Here is a 21,939-nt window from a genome sequence, read left to right as displayed (position 1 = left end):
GTGCAAAGGGGTTACACATGAGCAACGTCTGACTTGTCTGAGGTCTGTCCTCTACACAATTAAAGCATCTCATATCTTCTTCTTTCAGACATATACTATTCTTTTGCTTGGGCTTTTTCTCTGTGAAAGTTTGGCTCTTTCATCTTTGGTCTAACATTTTTTGGGATGTTTGCCTGTATATATAAGTGTATCTTTCATGTTTTCATAGATTTATCAGTGCATAATTGTACATAAGACTTTTTTTAAGTACTGAAAAGGCAGATGCGGTGTCTGTCAGACTTCCTTGGAGTCAAGAAAGCAATAGGATGAAAATCAACTTTGAAACCTGTTTTAATCTAATAACCTTTAATCACTTGTCATATAAGTTCTTGAAGGCAAAGCACTGAAAAATTTACTTCTTATTTTTAAAAACAGTCCATAATTAAAAATATTTCCAGTGATTTTGAATATAAATGTCTAATGAGGAAGTCAAGAAGAGATAAAGAAATCTTCCCATATAATTGAATATTCAGGTGTTGCTAAAAAATCTATTTATGTCTTTCCTTTATATATATTAAAAAAAAAAAAAAAAAAAAAAAAAAAAAAAGGCATCACGAGAAGGCGTTTTATTTCCTGTAGTGCACCTTTTCAACATTTTAGCCTTTCCAGCAGGTAAATCCGGGTGTTCTTTGTTGTAGCTGCGGGATGTAAATGATGCGGCGAGTCCTTCCTCTCGCTAGATGGCACCGCTGCCCTCGGAACAGGGCCCTCCACGGGCCGCATTTTCGGGTGAGAAGTTTCCAACGTGCTCTTTCAGTTTATGCGGATTAACTTTGTTTGGGTCCTGCAGATGTGGCAGGTTAAACAGATTCCTGTTGATTCAGTGTTAATTCCTGAGCCTTTCTGGACTGCTAATTTTTGCTCCAGGCTTAGTGGATTTTCCTCTCCACACACTGAACAATATTGCAGAGATTGTGCAAACCTAGTTCTAAGCTGGTTTGTCAGCATAAAAAGAAAGGATGGTTCAAGAACAGAAATAAAAGTAATGTAGTCCCAAGTCCACGAGGTTTGGGTTTTTTTTTAAATCTGTAAGATATACAGACTCTGGAGAATCGGAATTATCTCAGAGGAATGACCTGAAAGAACAAGTAATACCTCCTGCATGTGGGGAGAGACTGGGAGAAAGGAAGCGGAGAACAGAATGTGAGCCCCAAAAACTCCACTGGAGGAAGGACTAAGCCCTGGGGAAAACACAGACCAACCAACATATTCGCTGAGACCACCTGCAAAGACCTTTTGGAACTCCTCCAAATCATAGTGGTTCTCAGAGGTGTGATTTGTTGTCTGACTCAATAAAAACACAAAGGTGAAATGTTTGTTGAAGAGCTGGGCTCAGTTTGGAGTCATCTGCAAGTGCACTCTCCTTTACGGCAAAATTCCAAAGGCATCCATAGAATTTGTACTTCTTTTAAATTTTTTTTAAGCAAATATTTGTACCATTTCCCATACCATATTTTGACCCACATACAAGCTCACACATGAAAACCTTCAAAAACATCCCGGTTGTTGAGGTTCAATTCTTGTGCACATTTGATTTCCTTCTATCTGTGTATGTATTTGGCTCCTTATCCAGGAAAATGAGGGGCTTAGGGGATAAATAAAAGCAATCATTGCTGAAGGACATTCAATGAATGGGCATTCAATGGGGAGTTAAAAATGGCAAAGTGAATTAATGGTGTGAAGAAAAAATGAAATTTTGTGTTGTTTCTGGCATAGGGTAGTTTAAAGAGATCACTGTCTGAATTGCTTGAGGTCTCAAAAGGATTCCTGCTTGTCCAAACTGCTCTCTGCAGGGGGAGGACATTCTGATGTCAGCAAATCCCTTTACAAGTGCTGTCTTTCAGCCACTTGGGGTACACACATTGTGTTGGTGGCTTGACACTCAAACTCCTAAGTTTGTTTCTTAAAATGCCTAATGCACAGTTTCTGAGGCCTGCAGCCACTAAAAAGCTAAACAACAGGATTTAAGTAAAATCCTTTACAGTAAAATCCAATCAATTAATGGGATAGTTGTAAATTAATTAAAATTCATGTGTTGTGAACTGGTGTTTGGCTGTCTTTATTTATTTAAATTTCAAGCTTTTAGTCAAAATGGCTTTTATTTTCAAATTTCTGAGCTACGAGTACTGGGAGCATCTAATGCAATTTATTTTGAGGATTAAGAATTCAAGGGATTAGAAGGAAATTATAAACTCCAAGTATTCTAAAAGATGACTGAAAATATTAGCAGGTTCATTATAAATGGAGGATCCCAAAATAAAACCAAGGTTATAATCAGATTCCCAAATACACATGGGGAGCAGAATCACTAGTGCTATGGCTGCAGCTACTGTTGTGGCAGGATGCCCCTTAAAGTGATGCTTATTAGCAGGAGGGGAATTTGAAGAGAAAGGAGCAGCAAGGTTGTATACAAGGTTGTATACAAGGTTCAATTCCCGGTTGGAGATGGGAATTGAAGATGCTTGGTTTGGATGGAATTTTCTGAAGCTGTGTAAATGCTGAAAGAATGGATAGGACCTACTGCAGTAATTCGCTGGAATACTAATGTTGATTCTATTTAAGGGTTGGAAGAAATCTTACATGAAATGTTTTATTCCATATTTGTGAGGAGTAAGGACCTCATTTAGATTGGATTTTCTGTTTTACAGAAAGTTCCTCCTTCTTTTTTGCTCTAGCATGAAGGTGGGTAGAAGAATTCCTAGAAATACAGAGACATGGAAAATTAATAGAAAAAAATGCTAGGCAGGATTGTGCGTGTCTCACCATTCTGCCTACAAAATGACTACTTTGAGTTACCAACCATAAACCAGGCAGAAAACAACTCCCTGTGCCCTTGAGGGCCCCCTGGCACAGGGCAGACACTGATTGAATTAGAGCTTCATTTGCAGATGGAGGCAAGGGGATACTGCCAAGTCTTCTTCCCAGGTGCCCTCCATACTGTCTCTCAAGCACAGCTCTTACACTCAGCCTCCCCATTGTGGCTTATTTGCAGCTCAGGTGCAAAACCATGCAATGGCTCTGTTCACTCTCGGATGCAACAGCAATAAAAAACACAGCCATGTAGAGAAAAGGTAAACTTTATTGATTGGAACTACTCTTACGAGCTACAGCTACGGGTTGCGAAGACTACGGGGGAGAGAACCTCATGCCTAAGACTACGTCAGGTTTCGGGAACTTGAACTCTGAAAATCTACACCTTCTGGGGGAAGAGACTGCTGGGAACTCTGTACCTAAGCCTAAGGGCGGGGGCCTTCACTAGCACCTGTGGTGGGGGATGTCACAGTGCCTGGGCTGAACAATGGTCAAGCATCCCCTGCACTAAGCTGCAAACGGAGAGCCAGGCTGGAGAGGCCCCATCGGGGAGAAGTAGAGTCTACTCCTCTTCCAAACGTCCCATTTCCTTGGTCTCTTCTCTCCAGGCCTCTGCAGAGGGTGGTGGCACAGGCACAGCCACATCAGGGCACCCTTGACCCTCAGCAGCGAGGACAGGTCCTTGCAGCAGCTGGGTCCCTGGCAGCCCATCCCTGCATAGCCAGGGGGCTCTGGTGCTTCTCCTGTAGGGCACAACACAGGGAGCCTGATGCGAGGGGCAGAGGGGCCTCGGGGGGCTGAGGCCTCCAGGGCCAGCTTTGGCCTCTGCAGGACACACTCACCCTTGGCTGGGCTGCCCCAGGAGAAGGCTCTGCCTGGTGTCCCTCTGCTCAGCCTGGGCCCCATAGAGGGGCTCGAGGCTGAGCCCCTCCCGCTGCCTCCACATCTTGGGGGAAAAGGGCTGCGCAAGAGGCCCAGGACCCTGGGGACCTGCCCAACTTTCCTCTGCTATGGGGGCTCTCAAGTCTTGCCCAATATCAACTTGGCCCAAGGCCTTGGACTACTCCCCCCCTCCACGGCACCATCCCACCTCCCTGATTCCCTCCCTCCCTAACCTGTCCCCAGTCCTGGGCAGCCCATTCAAACATGGAATCCCCTTTCTGGGGAAAAAGTTCTTTCTAATGTCCAACACAAACATCCCTTGGTGCAGCTTAAACCCCTTCTTGGTGTCTGCTCTCTCTTGTCCTTTCCCACCTCTGAGAAGGCTGGCACTGCCTTGTCTGTAAGCTGCCTGTAGGGGGGAGCAGAGGATGTGCTAAGGAGAGCTGCTCAACCTTTGGGCCACTGCAAGGGCCTGCTTTCCTTATCCCTTGTATATTTGCATTAAAGAAGAAAGAATCATTTCGGGAAAGAACTACTCCGTGTAACAGCTACTTGGTACAAGAATAAGTATCTGTAAATAGACCGGGAAAAAGACTGAGGCTGGAAAATTGAAGCGGATCAGTAGCTGTTCAAAGTACAGGGTTCTGGCAGAGCTTTTCAGTCAGCAGCACCTCGAGTTTTAACGTGAGGCTGCAGCAGCACATGAAAGGCAATTCTGTGATGTGTCTGCTGCAGCAGCAGGGCAATCTCAAGGCCCTCTCAAGTGCTGTAGCCCTCCAAGCAGAGGAGAATGGGACTCAAAAGGGACAGAATGTGTCTCTGATGGCTAGGACTGGATCCATGCCCAGGGAAAAAGAGCAGGGAGACAATGAGCACAGGCAGTCAGCTGAGACAGATCTGAGGAAGCATGTCGAGGAAAGCAACACAAACTTGGAGCATGGGCCAAAGTCTCTGTAGCCCCTTGAGACGAGCTCTTAACAGAGGAGTGCAACAGAAGAAGAGATCCAGCTCCCAGAGATCTGGCTCCCAGAGTTCTGGCAAGCTGGAACACACTCTGTGCGGCCAAGAGCTAGGAACGGTGCTCAGTCAAGGGTGGCTCTGCTGGAGGCTGCCCAGCAATGGCAGCGATGGTTCCTGGGGCTTGGTGCTGGCAGCTGCTGGAGCTGGAACTGCACACAGAGCCCTGCAAGGAAGGATGGAGCTTCTCAAATCTACTGGGGCTTCAGGATGTGTATGGTGTCTATACCTGGGGCTGTCACTGATGGGTGCTCCTCAACTGTGGGACACACCTCATATTTGAGGTGCTGATCCACTAGCAGATTTACTGTTCAAGGTTAAGAGCAGGCTTTCGAGCACTCAGAAGGAGTAGGACAAAACTGGCAGGGTCTTCTGGGTGGCTCTTGAAAGAAAGGTCATGTATTAGAAATAGGAAAGGAGTGCCCACAGGGACATCAGGATGAGGAGGACTTGACCCTTTTCTTTCCCACTCCCTTGCCCAATGTCTTATTTAAAGTGATTTGACACAAATACATACAGGATGGAAAAGAAACGGAAGGAATTTGAAGCCTAGGCTCAGTCTAGAAAGCCTGAGTTCACTGTGCTGACTGACAAGGAAATGTCAGCCATGCCCTGGCAGTCTGGAGTGCCACCCATGTCCGTATCAGGCCTAGAAACACTGACATGGCAAGGGAGTGAATTGTTCCTTTCGTCCCTTCACTCAAGTGGCCTCACCTTGGATATTGTGTGCATTTTTGGGTGTTAAAATAGAAGGAAGATATAAAGTTGTTGGAGACCTTCCAGGGCAGGCCTACAAGGATAGTGAAAAGCCTTGAGGGGAAGCCATATGAGGAGCTGCTGAGCCATAAATTATGAAAATATCTCTTAGCTGAAGGTCCTGGGTTTTGGGATGTGACTGTGGTACCTGAGAAATCCCATATTCATATGAGCCTGGGCACTTTGCTGGAGAGGAAGGCAACCTAGTCTGATGCTCAGGGCCAGAGAGTAATCCCTGCTTTTATTTTCCTAAACAATCATTGCTATACAATGAATCACCATCATGAGCAGATAGTGATCAATAATCAGTCTAGTATGTAGCAGAAGCCTTTTATTTTTACCTTGCATTTAGTAATAGATGCAGTCTGAAACTCGTCATTTAAAAAGGATAGGAGAAAGCAAATACCTGGCCAGGGACACAGATTCTCCTTGTTCTTATGTTTGTGAAGGAGAGCTATCTTCCTTAACACCTACTCCCTACATGGGTGTTATCATTTTATGTACCAAAGCTTAGGTGCTCACTGAATGGGATGACAGAGCACTGAAAAAGATTTGCATGTGGCCAGGGGCCTGTGCCTGTGAGTGTCAGCAGGGTCCAGGATAGGGCAGGTGATGTGCCCATCAGGAGCAATGTTGTGGGGTTTCACTGCAGCACAGACACAGGCTGTGGCTGTGGTTGGCCCCAAGTAGCTGTAAGGATAATGTATCATAGAGTTGCTCCAAAAAATACCATGACTGTCTAGATGTTACTCACTGTTAGTCTGGATGCCAGATTGTGATGTGGATTTGCAGGACATGCAGATGGAGTTAGCCCAAATGAAAGACCACCTTCAGAGAGAAAGACAGAAAATGGTTTTGGTAGAAATTTGCATTACTGGCATCTTCTGATGAAACCTGTGGTCTGACTTAAAAGGAGAGGGAAAAGTATGTAATATTCACTGCTAAATCATCCTTACTAATGTAGTAAAGCACCACTTCTGATATTGTTTTTGGTAATTCTTGTACTGTGCCTCTCTCTAGAGAAGGAATGAAGAGGGCTGAAGCACTATCAAATTAAACACTTCATATGAAAGGAAAGGAATAAACAAGATAACTATAGGAGTAATACTGTAGTACTAGCTGTTGTACAGAAGGCAGTAACTTAGACCTATTAAGAATATTACTAGAATTATTTTGAAGAATAAGAATAGAATATTTATGGTGTGCTTTCACAGGTACTTGTCACATTATATGAGGCCCTTTTGCTTCAGTCTGGATTGCTGTTACATCAGAATGAGGGATGAAGAGAATAGTCTCTGCCTCTTTCTGCCTGTGGGGTAAAAAGAACCCAGTCTCTTGAAGATGCACATCTTGAGAGGCTGTAGGGTGTCAGTTTTCTCAAGCAGCCTGTTGGTAACCACCATACCCTGAGCAATCAGTGAATCAGAATTCTCTTGACTAACTGAGGGCAAAATTTGAGGAACAAGTCAGCCAGGGCATATTTTAGAGACTTTCACAGACCTGGTAATGTTGCACAACTTACTCTCATGGCTTACTGAGAAAGTCTCTCCTTTCTTTCCCCCACTCCTCTTTCTGCTTCCATCCATGAGTTCTAATCCTTCTGTGGTTAACAGCTTGTCTTGGGGAAAACCTCTCATTGATAAAACTGCAGCTCTTCACACATCTGATTTTCCAGTGAACTAAATGGGATTTATTTCTTCCGGCTTTCAGGGTCAAATGAAGAGCTGTAGTCAATCCTACCAATGGAGCATGGGTCCTGCAAACCTTGGGACCATTTAAAGTGAACTGCCAGGAGAGTGGTCTGGCTGGATATAAACTAGCCCTTTTTAGGTTATGCATTTTTGGGGAGATTGTTATAATTTGTGATCTGTGCTTTGTCAGGTCTCACAGGCTGTGTGATACAGGCAGCAGTAATCTAGCATCTTAAACTGACAGTAATGTGTCTGTATGACAAAATGAACTGTGACCCCTGAGGAAAATGATTATCCCATAATCCTGCTAAGGCAGTGGAGGGACTCTGTTAAACCAGATGGGCTCCTTGGCAGAGATGACTTTTCTGGCGGGTCTGCAGGACTCCTGCCCAACATTTCTCCCTTGGCACAGCAGCGCCTGGGGCTGGGTACAGATACTGCTGTGAGAACAGAGACCACACTGCTGAGCTTCTCACCACATTGGCTGATTCTACTTTTTAGTGGTTATAAAATCACTGTTCCAGCTGTGATGTGTAGTCTCAGATGTGAGCAGGATTTATCATGGAAACAATTGGATTTTGGCTGCCTTGTTGAATAATAGCTCATGTTGTGAGTGAGAAAGTTGCATCAGAAACCAACAGCTGGTTGGCTTACCAATGGCTTACCATTTACAAAATGTAAACTAATACTGTTGATATAAGAAGAAGGACATCACCAAGAAGTCATGACTTGAATACACCGTTGAAGTAGATCTGAATTATTGACTCTGTCAAGAGTTGAAATACAAAATTTAGATAATATTTCCCTACTATAAGGGAGAAAATAACTATTAGATTCTTTAGTATAATTTCTTCTGACGTTCTCAGCTCTGTGATTTGATATCTTCTGTCTCCTTTCTGTACGAAAACATCAAAACTTGGGTAGATTAAAATATTAATCATCCTGAATTTTAATTCTTCTCAGTATAGACCTAATCTAGAATACTTCTGCATTTTTGGCTTGCACAAGAATGAATTTTGAGCCAGCCTGTCCAGCCACAGGCATGCAAATTACTCACATGAGGGTGAGATCCTAAGAGTGAGAGCATGCCAAGAAGGTTTTTCTCCCATAAAGTGTCTCGGATTGTACACAGAAACTCTGCATACTAAACACTCACCCTTCTCTCCTATTACTCGTTCCATGTGCTGTAAATAAGATGATTTTAAGTGAGGAACCTGTGAAGGGCTGAGTATAAGGAGAAACCTTTCATGCTCCTCAGGCATGCCAGGATCCTCAGGCAGCAGTTTGGTGCAACCTCTTGGAAACACTGTTTTCCACTTCCTCATTTCCTGGATTTTGAGCCTGTTCCACATCCATTTGTACCAGAGAGGATGAAGAACTGGAGTGCCACATTTAAGGACAATTAATCCTTAGCCCTTATCTAACTTGTGGGCTCCTCCAGATAATGAAAAATGAAAGTTTTGTTCAATTTAAGACTTTCACTCTAAGAAAGTTTAACAGATTTTAATTCAGACCTAGTAATTCTTTGGAAATTTCTGTCTTAAGATAGGGAAGTCATGGCAGGTGTTTCCCGGCTAGTTATTCTGCAGATAACTTTTTCTGTTTGTTTCCCCAGACAGCAGTAACTGTAATGCATGGCAGATTTCAGGGCACACTGTTCTCTTCATGATGAATTATTTATATGGCCTTCTGACTTTATTTATAAGGCAGCATCTCTATGTCAAGCAATGTAATACAGCTCTACATCTTGCCCTGGCACAAAAATACTGTACTGCCTTGAAAGCAGAAGGGAACATTGGGTTGGTAGGATATCTTAATGTCTAAACTATAACTGCAGTAGGACAAAGAAATCTGCGTTCCTGCTACAATAGCAGTAGTGGGTTTATTCACTGTAGTGACAAGAGTAAGACAGAGTTTGGATTAAACAGTAAGGGAAGAAAATGCCTAATAAGAAAAATTGATCCTGAGCCATGGGGACAGCCTACTATAATAGAGTAATTAAACAGGTTAGATGAAATGTCAGGTGTAATCATGCACTGAGTATGATGTAATCCAGGGGGGTAACCCAGGCTCACTCTCTCTTCAGGATCTTATTATCCAGGGACCTATTGTGGACCAGTGCTTTTACCACATCAACTGATTTCTTGATTTTGTGTAAGTTTGTATCATTACCATCTGTTATTTGGTGCTTTGGGTTTGGATATAGAAAAATGTCATGGGCAAGGACAATGTGTTCTATAAAATGTGTGTGCATTGTCTTCTGTGGATCTTGCAGCACAAAATTTTTCAGCTTTCATAGTGAGATACCAGTTGCCCAAAAATGTGACAGGTACTATGTTGCCCTTCACCTTGGCAAGCTGAAAGGATGGATCAGCTGGGAAAGGTCCACAGGCAGCATTTTAGATACTCTTTAACTGGAGATAAATAAATATTAAGGTAGATCCTGAATATCTACTAAGTTTTTTACGCTGAGTATTGTTTTGCTGGAAATGCAAAATGTTTTGCTGGAAATGCACAATGACAAAATCCTGATGAAAGTGGCAAGTGTCACAGCACAAAAGAACATCTGGAAGGGTGGAAGATGAGGCAATCTTGCTTGAGGAGAGGCAGCAGCAGGTAGTTTCAGTGGTGTGGACTGAGTAGGCGACTGCAAGGGCAGGATTTCCACACAGTCTTTGAGAAGAGAAAATGATCAAAGGAACATAAAATTACTGACTTCAGTTCTGGTTCTACACAAAGAAATTTTCTGGTTTCAGTTTTTATTTTGCCCTGCTCTACCTTTACCTAACATTTGAATCTTTGGTAAGTGTATGTAAACTAAATCTTTACTGGAAGCATGAGCCTGGACTTCGGCAGCACATCATGTTTAATGGGATCACTGTCTGCAAATCCAGCCTCAGCAACTTGTCACAAGTCATAGGATTTCTACCTCACCACAGGAACTGGCAGAAAACAAAAGGGAGGTGGAAATTAAGAAAACAGCTCATCCTGCAGATAAGCTGTTGAGAAAATAACCACAGTGCCACAGACGGAAGCATGCTTTGGCTGGGGCTCCAGAGGTTTCCATCTCAGCTAGTAGGAACTTGCCAGGTTGAGTAGAGTTACCTTGATATTAAGGTAAAGAATGTTTCTACCAAATTAACTGATGGAAGGAAAAACAACCTCCTGCCGCACACATACCATTTCATACAACATTTTTCCACACTTGTGCTATGTTTTTGCCAATTGAAGACTTTCCTGGGGGCTGCTGGACTAATAGAGCTTGTCCTTTTATTTACCCAAAGAAGATATGGATCCTGATGGTAAACATACAGACTTCTCTACACTGTCCTACCATTGTTGGAGTTTTTTAACCATTTTCTGGACAGACCTTGTTTCATTGTCTGTTATGCATTACTCTTCATCTTATATGCAGTGTTTCTGTCCGATGGGTCAGTACTAGTCACAGCAGTGACTTTAGTGATGTGGATGTTTGCCCATAGGAATTGCAGTCTGAAATTAGTTTAACACTGGTCACTGAAATTACTTGTATGAAAAATATAAACTGCTGAAACAAGAGGTGGTGACAGGAAAACCTGAGATATGTGCTTTCTCTGAAGACATGTTCTTAAAAGATCTGAGTACATTCAAATAACCCCAAGGAAAAGTGTTGCAAGATTTCTACAGATGTTTCCTTGCTCTTATGGGAAACTTGTTAATCTTAAAACCTGTGAAAAATATGCATATTTGCTGTGTTCAGCATAATTTCATATTTCTATGTGTGGGAAGGAAGGTAGAGGATTAAATAACTTTGCTGGAGGCAATTAAAACAGAGGAAAGAAACTACCACAAACCCCAAATAAGGAGAAAAATCCTTAAAGTTTCACTGAAGCCAGCCAGAGAGCTGTAGAAATCCCTATAAAGCATGAAATCTGCTTTTGTGCCTGTAGTTTGCAGTGACACCAGCTTCACATCACACAGAGTAGTGCACTGCTCGGGACACTGTATCACTCTTGCCTTGGTGAATGCTGAGAGACGATGGACGCTTTTCCTGTGCTAGCCTTAATTGTCTCTCTAACCTCCAGCATACTTTCTCACTCAGGGAAACAGGCAGCTGACAAGAAGGCTGTCCACTAGATGGTCCCTGCCACGAGGTAGTGACAGCAGGTGGGAGATAAAGCAGCGAGCTGGCTGGGGGCAGACAAAGGTCTTGTTTCACCACAGTTCTGGGCTGTCTCTGCCCTGCTCTGCCTTGCCCTGAATTCTTTAGCAGCCTTTGGGCTAGCTGTTTGTTTGTCTTGAGAAACATGGGGATTATTCTTTAAATTTCTTTGGTTGCTCTGATGCCTTGTAACTTCCCAGAAAGGGCTTTTATAGGTTTATTTGAATTTTGACTGTGCTTGACTTAACTGCAATCAATTATTGCATTAGCAATGAAACAAGCTCAAGTTAAAAAAAAAAAAGAAAAGAAAGAAAAAAAACCACCCGACCTTTGTAAACTTTTATTAAACACTCACTGTCTGCATCCAATGTTCCCACATTGAGTGTGACCACACTGGCAGGAAATCTGCCTGCAAGGCCACTCCAGCAGTGACTGGGAAATAAATCCAGTGCCTGAAGAAGAAGAGGCAGAGCCCTGTTCACAGCAGAGGGACAAACTTCACACATTGTCTGTAAAGGGATGCCCTTTTGTGGGTTCTTTTTATTGATTGCTAAAAAGAAGTGGTAGCAGCCCTGACTAGCATTTTCAGGGGAGCAGGGGATTTTTTAGTTGCAGAACTACACAGTGCATAACAAGTAGACAATTTCTTTGATTTCCTGCTGTCCTGTGTGTTTATTCTGCTTCATCCAGCAGCTCCAGCATTATTTGCAAGGATGCTGCTAACCCTGAATAATTCACTCATGGTGACTCTAATAGTTTTACATTCATCTTTGCAACAGTGCTGTGAGGTACTGAAGAACCAGGTCCTATAAAAGACCATCATCCCCTTTTTTGTGTGCTTTTTCTCATTCAACTCTGAAACTCTGCTCTTGTGGTTCCTACCTTTTTTCCAACTTTAAACTCTGCTGTCCATCCAAAGGGGCATGCTTTTAAATACACTTTGAGAATGACCTTGCTTTCTGTGAAAATAATCTTGCTTTCTGGGGAGAGTCTGCTTATCCAGTTATGCTTTTAAATTAATTTCTGCACTGTGGTGGTTTTCCTGTTACCCATTCAAGCTAAGCCTGGGATTTTCTCATCAATACACTTTGTTTCTCTCTTAGGCCGGTGCAAGTCATATATTTGGAGACTGATCCACTAATTTTCTGAACGCTAGAGGATTTTTTCGTAGATGTACTAATCCAGCTCCTCTTGAATGAGCCACAATAAATAAACACAATAGAATGTCCAGATACATTGCTGACTTGTGTACGTGGAGCAGAAGTACTCTTTTAAAAGCATGCCACCTTTCCAGTCTGTCTCCTGCGTGCAAGCAGCATGGGACTCTGTGGATGGGCCAGCGCCCTGTTCCCTCTGCTAGGCAATGCAAATCGGAGCTGCTTCTGTGGGCTTGAAAAGATTAGATGCAATCTCCATATTACAAGTGAGAAAATGCAAACATGCATTAAAAGATTCAGTGTCAGGGCTTCCTAATAGAAGTTCTTGGTGGTTTGTCTTCTAACATGCCCTTTAGATAAAGCATAAGGCCTAAAAATTATATGTGACCTTTTCCTTCTCCCATCTAGATCTAGATCCGGGCCTGTTTAGGGAGTGTGCATGTGTCTGGAATGAAAACAGCTTATTTCTGAAAGAGTGTGTTAAAACTGGGTGCTAGAGATACTCTAAGAAATCTTAAACTCAAGCTTGAATCAAATCTGCACTTTCTCAGGATCCACGAGACTCGCAGCTTGACAGTGAAATCTTACAGCTTATGTAAAAAGAAGCGTCTCATTGGCAGGTGTTGCAGCTCACAAGTGGATATATATAATCTATACTGTTCTACAGACATCGTGAGTCAAACAGGACCCAAATGTTTAGAACTGTGTTGGTTTGATTTTCATGTAGTTATATTGGAGGTACTTTATGTGAACTTTTTTAATGAGATGAACCATAGATTGCTTTGCCCTCAGCTCCCTTGCTGGACCACAGGATCAGAAGTAGTTGCTCACAAAAGGGGTTGCTTACACTGATACTCTAAGCACCCTACAGTTCTGCCAGGAGGCGTTTCCATGGGAGGAGAACCTTTCTGTCAAGTACGTCAACCAAGGGAATCCATCCCCTTCCAAGAAAAAGGAAAAATCAGAACTCTCCTTGTAGAAAATGGGAAGGTTTAGAGTGAAAGTCATAGCTGCAATGTGCCAGGATATCCATGTGCATTTTGCTAACCTGCAAGGCCAGACTGTGAGGATGGGATCCCGGCAATCAAGAAACGCCCTCTTGCTCTGGCGCCTTCCGTGGCCCTGGCAGCACAAGGGAGAGCCCTTCCTGGGCTTTTGCCTTCAGCAAGGCCCCAGCGTGGGCAAAGCCTGAATTCCCTAAGAAAGCAGCTCACATTTACACTGGCTACCCTGCGTGATGCCAGAGGACAAGTTCAACAAGGTGCTAGTGCGATACAGCTTAGGCTACAGCTTTCTGCCCTTGTGTCCTTGGAGCCATGGAGGGCAAGGCTGCGTGGCTTGGGGTGACTTTCGCCAGCTCTCCTGCTAACAGCCCCAGGCACAGCAAGGCTCTTTGGTCTCAGCTCAGGCAAGAGCAGAAAGAAGCCCTTGCCTGGCTTCCTAGAGCTCTGAGATGGGCTAAGACAAGGAGTGTGCAGAGAAGAGGCTATCAGCGCTGCACAGCAGCTCATCTCTTTCTTCTACTATCCAACCCAAACATCCCCTGATACAACTCCAGGCCAGTCCCTCGGGTTTGTCACCAGAGCAGAGAGAGCAGTGGCTGACCTTCCTCTTCCCTTGACGAGGAAATTGTGCACTCTGATGAGGTCTCCCCTCAGTCTCCTCCAGGCTGGACAGACCAAATGACCTCAGCCACTGCTCATATGGCTTCCCCTCACGGCCGTCGCCATCTTGATTGCGTGTCTTGTGTCTTGTCACGCCATCTTCTGTCACCTTTGGACCCTCTTTAATAGCTTCATCTCTTTCTTAGGTTGTGCTATCACGTCATGACAGCGCTGGGGCTGCCTGTGGCTCAAGCAGCCTTTTCCAAGCGTCCCTCTTCTCAGTGGCTGTGTTGGGCATTTCCTCAGCCTGTGCCTCACCGGAGGTGCCAGATGTGCCTCAAGCGTGGCCTCGGCTGCGGGGTGTGTTGTGGGCAGCCTGTGAAGAGGCGGGTGCTGTCCGCAGCCAGCATTGCTGTGCAGGCTTCCCCACCACCCACACTCCCTCAGCTCCGTGCTGGTCATCCAGGCCACACCTGAGCTTGCTGCCACAGATCCACTCTCTTTTGTGGTGTATTATTCTTGATATTCCAGAAGAAGGGACACCATCAAACCACTCTTGTGCAGTCAACAAAAACTGAAAAAAGCACCAGTGTCTGTCCAGCAATCCCCAAAGAAAATTCTGGACCTAATCTGGCCATCTGATTCCACATTGAGATATTAATATTCAATCCGTGCTGTCTTTAGCTCATCTTCTTCGTTCCGGATTGATCCCTCTCCATTGCTCCGTGGAAGCTGGTGTCCCTGCTGGAGTTTCTTTGAGCGGCCTGTGCAGCACTGTCCCTGAGCTCAGCCCTTAGGCTGTGGTGTTTGTAAAGGGTGTGTGTTAGCAGTGCTGGATGACGCCATCCCAAGCCTTGGCTCACGGTTCTGATTCATCTGAAATGAAATGATGATTGTAGCAGTAGCGTCTGAGTGCGTTCTGCTGCTGTTCCTTAGTGCATCTGACCTGCTTTGAGATTTCCCGTACGTGCTTCGTGGCCGAGTTGAGTCGGGCTTTCTTCTCAGGGCTGTTGCCAAGCCAGTTTGTTCTGTGATCCAGGTAGCCTCCAGCTTCTTATTTATGCCTTTTGCCTTACTGTTGCAATTTAGTGCAATACCATCTGCTATTTCATTCTCCCAAATGGAAGAGTTTCTTCCCATGGCATGCTTCTAGCAGTTTGCAGTCAACTTGTGCCATCAGGAGCCAATGACTTCCTTGCATTGCTTCCTTGCTCCTGAGCAAAAACTTTGAAAAGTGAGAGGTTTCTACATTGTAGCTGAACGAATCAATCTGTCTGCTTGCTAGGACTTGTAACACTGCTGCAATTGTGGCAGGTGAGAGTAGGAAGAAACACGGGGTGGAAAGACAATCAGCAGAACAAAAGGACATGCAGCTATGACCCAAAAAGTGACAAGGAGAAACAGAGAGCAAAAACGGAGTGAATGCCCCGGCCTGTTCTTACACTACTTAGAAGTTCTGTTAAGAGACTGCTTCGTATGCAAAGCTGCAAGTTCTTTCCAGTTCTTTCTCTCATCCTGTTTTTGGCCTACTGCCCCTTCTTTGTGGAAGTCAGTTGCCTTTTCTTTCAGGCTGGTCTGACTCCTACATATCAACTTCCTCTCTGAAAAATCTATTTCAAGCATTTCAGACCTGAAGTAAGATTTTGTGCCCAAACCTTGTCTCCAGTTCCCAGCTGGGCCCAGGTTGGCCTACCTACCCCTATTGGCCCTGTGTCCTGGTAATTTTGCAATGCTGAAAGCTGAGCAATATGCATCCAGTACTGGTGAAGCTTTACTGGTAGTGAAAGGCACTTCTTATTTCTAGATCCCCCCTCTGCTAGCCCCAGATGGAAAGAGAGACAGCCGGTGTACGATAGCAGTATTCCTACGGCCATGCTGGGGTCGGTTTGCTGTTGCTTCTTCCCGGGCTGGCATTTTCCCTGGCACACTTGTCAGCAGCGTGGGGAGCCAAGCCCTGCTGGCCACTCATCTCACAGGCACAAGGGACTCTGGCCCCAGAGCAGGAAGGCCCCTGCGGGTGGCACGGGGCTGGCCGTGTGTCCCTGGCCGGCTGTGCCAGGGCAGCTGCCTCGGCCCTGAGGGACGCAGAGCTGCGGGAGCCCACGGCTCTTTGCCCGCCGCACTCCACAGCTCCCAGCTCCAGCGGGCAGGGCCTCAGCGCCCGCCCTGTGCCCTCCCGCCCCCACGGCCCTGCCAGGCCCCGCTTGCCGCCCTCATGGCGGCACTCCTGGCGCCAGCGCTCTCCAAGGCCTTCTCCGGGGACTCCTTCCTGCGGCCTTTCAGTCCCTGCACGAGGCCCACCAGAGACCTGCCGAGGGGCTGTGTCCAAAGGCCTGCAGGGACAGCGCCAGGGCCAGTGGCTTCCCACTGACACAGGGCGGGCTTAGGCTGGAGAGGTGGAAGAAGTTCTGGCCTCTGAGCTTGCTCAGGCCCTGCGCCACGCTGCCCACAGAAGCTGTGGCTGCCCCATCCCTGGCAGTGTTCCACGCCAGCTCGGATGGGCCTTGGAGCAAGCTGGCCTGCTGCAAGGTGTCCCTGCCCTGGGCAGCAGGGTGGCAACAGGACGATTTCTAAGCACCCTGCCAAGCCCAGCCATTCTGGGATTCTGGGATCAGAGGGGCTGCGGGCAGCTGGCCTCAATTTGTGCTGACAACCAAATCAGCACTGTAAGTTTGGCTGAGCTCAAGGAGCCTGTTCACGAGCCCACCTTCCCAGCGGGTGACACTGACCACTGCTATAGGTCTGGCTGAGATCAAGAAAGTCTTGCACACTCCAGATTCTGTAAGATTGCATTTTATTGAAAAAACAGCAAAGCAGTTTCATGCTTGCCAGGCCTACGTACACTAACTATGGAGCATTCATGTATGTCCAAACAGATAGTGACACTGTAGGTGGCCGTATTTCTGTAGGCAAATATTCGACATGTGATATGCATTCTATCTATTTTTAAAAATATCTTTCTGTAATAGACAACTTTCCCGTCATAAATACAGTAACTGCAGAGCATTAATATTGTCACTCGAGATAGTGACATGACATACATACAGAATTGATAGTGTTTTGTTATCATATCTATGATGATGATTTTTGTCATTACAGAACATTCTACATATTCAGTAAAGATTTCAGTATGAATAGCTATTATTCTGTGTAATTCTATAGAAATTCGATAGAATTTGGTTTTTACTCTCATTTCCGTTTCTTTAACCTATTGTTTTGTATTCAATATGTGTATACTATATATTTTATAAATACTTCAACGTTATGAAAATCTTGCCTCACAAAAACACAGTAACTACAGAGTCTTCATATGGGTCATAACAGGAAGTGACATTCTATACGTGCTAGAGCTTTTTATGAAATAATTTCATAATTGCTAAACTACCACTAGAATATGCATCTATTAAAAACACAGCTGGTAATAAAAAGCTTTGGAGTTCTATATATACACTCTAGTTATATATCTATATAGCTATGCGGCTACGTGTCCCAGTCATTCCTCTCTTTGGCACGGCACTAGAAGCTGCTTCTCTGCCACCAGCTGCAAGGCCCACGAGCACACGCATCCAAAGGAGGGCAAGGGGGCTGCTGAAGGGCTGGCAACACATGTCCTATGAGGAATGGCTGACGCAGCTGCTGTTGTTTAGCCTGGAGAAAGGGAGACTCGCAGGTGACCTTATCACTCTCTACAGCTGCCTGAAAGGTGGTTGTACTCAGGTGGGGCTTGGTCCCTTTTTCCAGGCAGCAACTGACTGAACAAGAGAACACAGTCTTAAGCTGCACCAGGGGAAATTTAGGTTGGATGTTCGGAAAAAGTCTTTTCCAGAAAGAGTAATAAAAGACTGGGATTGTCTGCCCGGGTGACGTGGTGGAGTCACCATCCCTGGATGCGTTAAAAAAATGATTGGCTGGGGCACTCACTGTCATGCTTTAGTTGAGGTGCTGTTAGGGCATGGGTTGGACTGGACAATCTAGCAGGGCTCTTCCAACCTAGGGATTCTGTGATTCTGTGAGCCCCACTAACAGTGGCCGTAGGCCAGCACTCTTGCCAGGCATTGGTGCAGATCAAGGTAGACTTCCCTCGCCTGGGAGTGGGTGGCTGCATCTCGCACCGGGCTGTGGAAGAGGTTGGGTGGCCTAGCCCTTACTACATCGAGGGGCAACCGGATCTCCTGCGGAAGCCTCCAGTTGCCCAGAATAAAATGCTCCAGGCGTTTCTCTTCCACAGATAAGCGCAGCTGCTCCAGGACATCTGACAGCTGGAGCAGGAAATGTCTCTGGTGCCACTGTGACACTGGTACGGTGTGCAGCAGGTGCATGACGATGGTCTTGATGGCCTGGGTGGAAAAGTCCTTGCGCGCAAGAACACCACTGAGCAGCTGCAGGCATTTGAGGTGCGAGCTGTCCTGGGGGACCTGCCTGGCCATGTGCTTGAGGAACTTTGTCTGCCACAGCGCAGGTCTCAGGCCACATTGTGCTTGGGGTGCGGGCCCCTCGAGACCGGCTGCTGACAAAGATGTCGGAGCCGTGTCGCCGCACCCCGAACAGCACCCTCACCTGCAAGCGTTCTTGGCTGTTGCTCAGGTGGAGGTTGCAGGAGAGTTTGGAGGGCAGCAGCTCCAAATGCCAACTGCGTGACTGGGGCAAACGCCGCCAGCTTGCCCTCACCAGTGCACAGAACCAGCGGACAGTTTTCTTCACGTCCAGGTAGGAGCCTGTGCACAGCGTGTCTAGGAGGTTGGGGTGCCCAGTGACTATCCTAACCACGTCAGCGTGGTGCAGGAAGCACAGCAGGTTTGCACCCTGCTGCTCCCTCAGGCAGCGGCACTCCAGCTGGACGCGGACACGGAAATTCCTGCCCGGCCTCTGCCGTTCAGTGTCACGCTCCAGGTGGAAGGTGTGGCCCAGGGGAGGAGTCAGGGGGATGAGCACCTCATAGGCAACTTCCTCCCCACTGGCACTCCAACCTTCAAAGGCACTGCCAAAACCAATGGCTTGTTGCAGCACCGGGTAGAAACTCCCCGTCAGGACAGACCTGAGGACCCTTGTGAAGTTGCCAATCAGGGCCATTGTCCTGCTGCAGCCTGTCTGCAGGTCCTGTACAGGCCACTGTATGTGCTCCTCTAGAAGCCATCTCAGATCATACGCCCATGTCTCATCCTCACCCTCTTCCTTTTCCTGCTTCTCCTCTTCACCACTGATCTCTGCCTCATGGCTTCTTCTCCTCCGCATAAACCATACAGCCAAGAGAAGAACCAAGAGCCCAGCAAATGCCCAGACCTGCCAGGGCTGCAAGGCCGACCAGTGCCCGTCTCGCAAGGATGAGCCACTCTGCATCAGCGCCAGCTGCTCCACCTCCCGCTCCAGCCGAATCCTCTCCTCTTCCTGGAGCTTTGCACACAGCTCCATGCACAGACGCGTCGCCTCGTCCAAACCATCGCCCATGGGCTGCGGGTACTGGACTACGCTTTGAAAGAGCAAGAACCACAGGACCCAGGAATCCATGTGTAGTTGTGCATTTCTGTACCCGAGCAGGTGTTTCCATATAAGGAAGTGAAGCTAGAATTTTCTATAGCCTGCTCGCTGTAATTGGCTCAGTCCTAGCACAGACACAGTGATAGGACTTTAGAAGTGCACCTCAAAGTCTAGTGTCCCTCTCATTGGGCCAAGAGCCAAAAAAGCCTACCTAGACCATCGAGTACTAAAGGGCCTGCATAAGGGTACACGAGGCTTTTTGGGAGTGCCTTAGCCTGTGTAGCTGTGCTTGGTACACTGTGCTCGGCTTATCTCTTTTCATTTTGTAACGTTTATTATTTTTCCTGTTATTAAAACTTTATTTTACAAAGCATATCCTGGGAAGCCGTCTCGCTATTTTATTAAGCCATTTCTCCGCTGGCTGGACCCTCGGAGTTATCGGGAGAAATCCCGATAAATGGCGCCCGAACAGGGACCTGACATTAGGGTAACTGAGTCGAAGTTTGCTGACAAGCCCTCACGTTCAGCTAGGCCATTTCGCTCTTGGTTTTCGTTTTTTTAAAAGCGAGCTCCTAGTGGTTTTTTTGGTCGTGAAAATAAAACCACATTTTTGGGTCAAAAAGGCTGAGAGGGAGCCTTTTGACTGAACCCCTATACCGGTGAGAGGGGGTCTTTGCCGGACACCGATTCTAGTACAAGGTAAATTACTCTTTAGAAGAGAGAAGCTGCAGTCTAGCAGAGCTGGAGAACAGCTAATCACCGAGTGACCTGAGAGAGTCGGAGACAACCAAGAGCTGCCGGGGGATCACAAGAGCCATTCTGGTGAGTGACAATGGAGACCCGGCAATCCGTAGAACAGCGAGACACCTTTTGTTATTTTAATTATAAACTGACTATTCAAGACTATAAGTTTGAGAGGAAAGAACTTAAAAAACTTGTGACATGGGTCTATAAGAAGTATCCGGACACTAATACAGCTGAAACAGTAACAGTGGAATTTTGGGACAAAATAAGATTGAAGTTGTATAATTCAAAGAAAAAATCTGTGTTAAAATTAAGACCCATCTTTAAAACTGTGTTAGACTTTGTAACAGAAGAAGGCGAAAGGCTCAGCAGTGAAAAAACACTTGAAACTGCAGAAAGAGAAACCTTGGGAAAAGCCTCTAAAAGCAACCATAAAAAAAGAGCCCAGAAAGTAAAATGCAAAAAGGCTCCTGCTCACCTTAGACATGAAGATAAAAATCCAAGTTCTGATGCCCCAAGTCCCAGAAAAAACCGGTTTGATTTACTCCCGAGAAGCAGGCAGAGAAGGACTCAAAGCCCTTCCCCGAGCCCTCCTCAGACCCCCAGAGTGGGACCTGTGCCAGCCTTGGCCAAGCAGGCTAGAGTTCCATTCCAACCGCCCTCCCCACCCCCTCAGTCACCCAGTACGAGATTCGGGCGATCCCAGTCAGTTAATTTTGAGCGCGCGAGTTTTGAACAAAGCCCTGAAAGCGCGGGCTCACAGAACAATGAAAAACGTGGAATTCTCCCCATCTCTGAGGCAGAAACTGTAGCTCCACGTGGGCGGGCTCAGTACAGCCCGACCCTGCGGCACGAACCATCTGATGTGTCGCTCAGCTCCTCCCACTCCAGCACGGGAGGCTCCCCCTCCATGGGCAGTGCCAAGCCTCGGGCACCGCCCCGGGTTGGCACCCACAGCCTGGACAGACACGCCCTGGCTGTGACGAGCGTGAGAACCGGATGTGACATCCCAGAACTTGCCCTCCCCAAGATGGCGGCGCCCATGCCGGAGAAATGTAAACAAACTCCGATAAAAAATCAGAAAGTTTCCCACACATCCTGCAGTTTCTCTGATGATTCAGAGGATTCATCAACCAGCATAGACCCCTAGCACAAGATAAAGAAAGAAACCAGCACCCCAGAGCCAGCCCGGCTCTGGCGACAGAAGACCAAAACAAAACAAAAACAAGGACAGAGCAAGACTGAAGCAGTGAAAGTTTATCATCGTCTAAAACCCTCCAAGAAAACAGAACAGAGACAGCTAACAGTTCAATTCCAGCAGCCAAAATACAAAGTAGACTTCGTCCAAAAGAAGACTGTCATGAAAACCACCACAAGAATCCACCAAAGCAGCAAGCTCAAAATACCTTAAAACCCTGACCTATTCTTTTATTTTGCAGTTTTAACAAGAAACCCAGAACTTTATAAGTTAATTTTTTCATTAAGATCTAAAAAAGACTACCAAGTAATTCCAATACAAAAAGTTTTTCTTTTCTGTTTTGTCAATTAAGCAAGAAGATTGTAATAACTTGCCCAAAAAATTTATATTCCAAACTAATTATAAAAGCGAATTCCTAAATAAT

General features: G+C 46.0%; 1 protein-coding gene across 1 annotated transcript; it reads right to left on the bottom strand.

Moving 5' to 3' along the window:
• Positions 1 to 17,298: 17,298 nt before the first annotated feature.
• LOC134546729 (inositol 1,4,5-trisphosphate receptor-interacting protein-like 1) lies at positions 17,299 to 19,603 on the bottom strand. Its single transcript, XM_063389834.1, is given in 2 exon segments — positions 17,299 to 18,544; positions 18,546 to 19,603. Coding segments are annotated over 2 exon segments (1,485 nt in total). The 3' UTR covers positions 17,299 to 18,117.
• Positions 19,604 to 21,939: the final 2,336 nt, after the last annotated feature.

Source organism: Prinia subflava, chromosome 1 (genome assembly GCF_021018805.1).
Source record: "Prinia subflava isolate CZ2003 ecotype Zambia chromosome 1, Cam_Psub_1.2, whole genome shotgun sequence".
Taxonomy (NCBI): Eukaryota; Metazoa; Chordata; class Aves; order Passeriformes; family Cisticolidae; genus Prinia; species Prinia subflava.
Note: the sequence above shows the minus strand (reverse complement) of the source record. Positions and strands in the feature narration are given on the sequence as shown.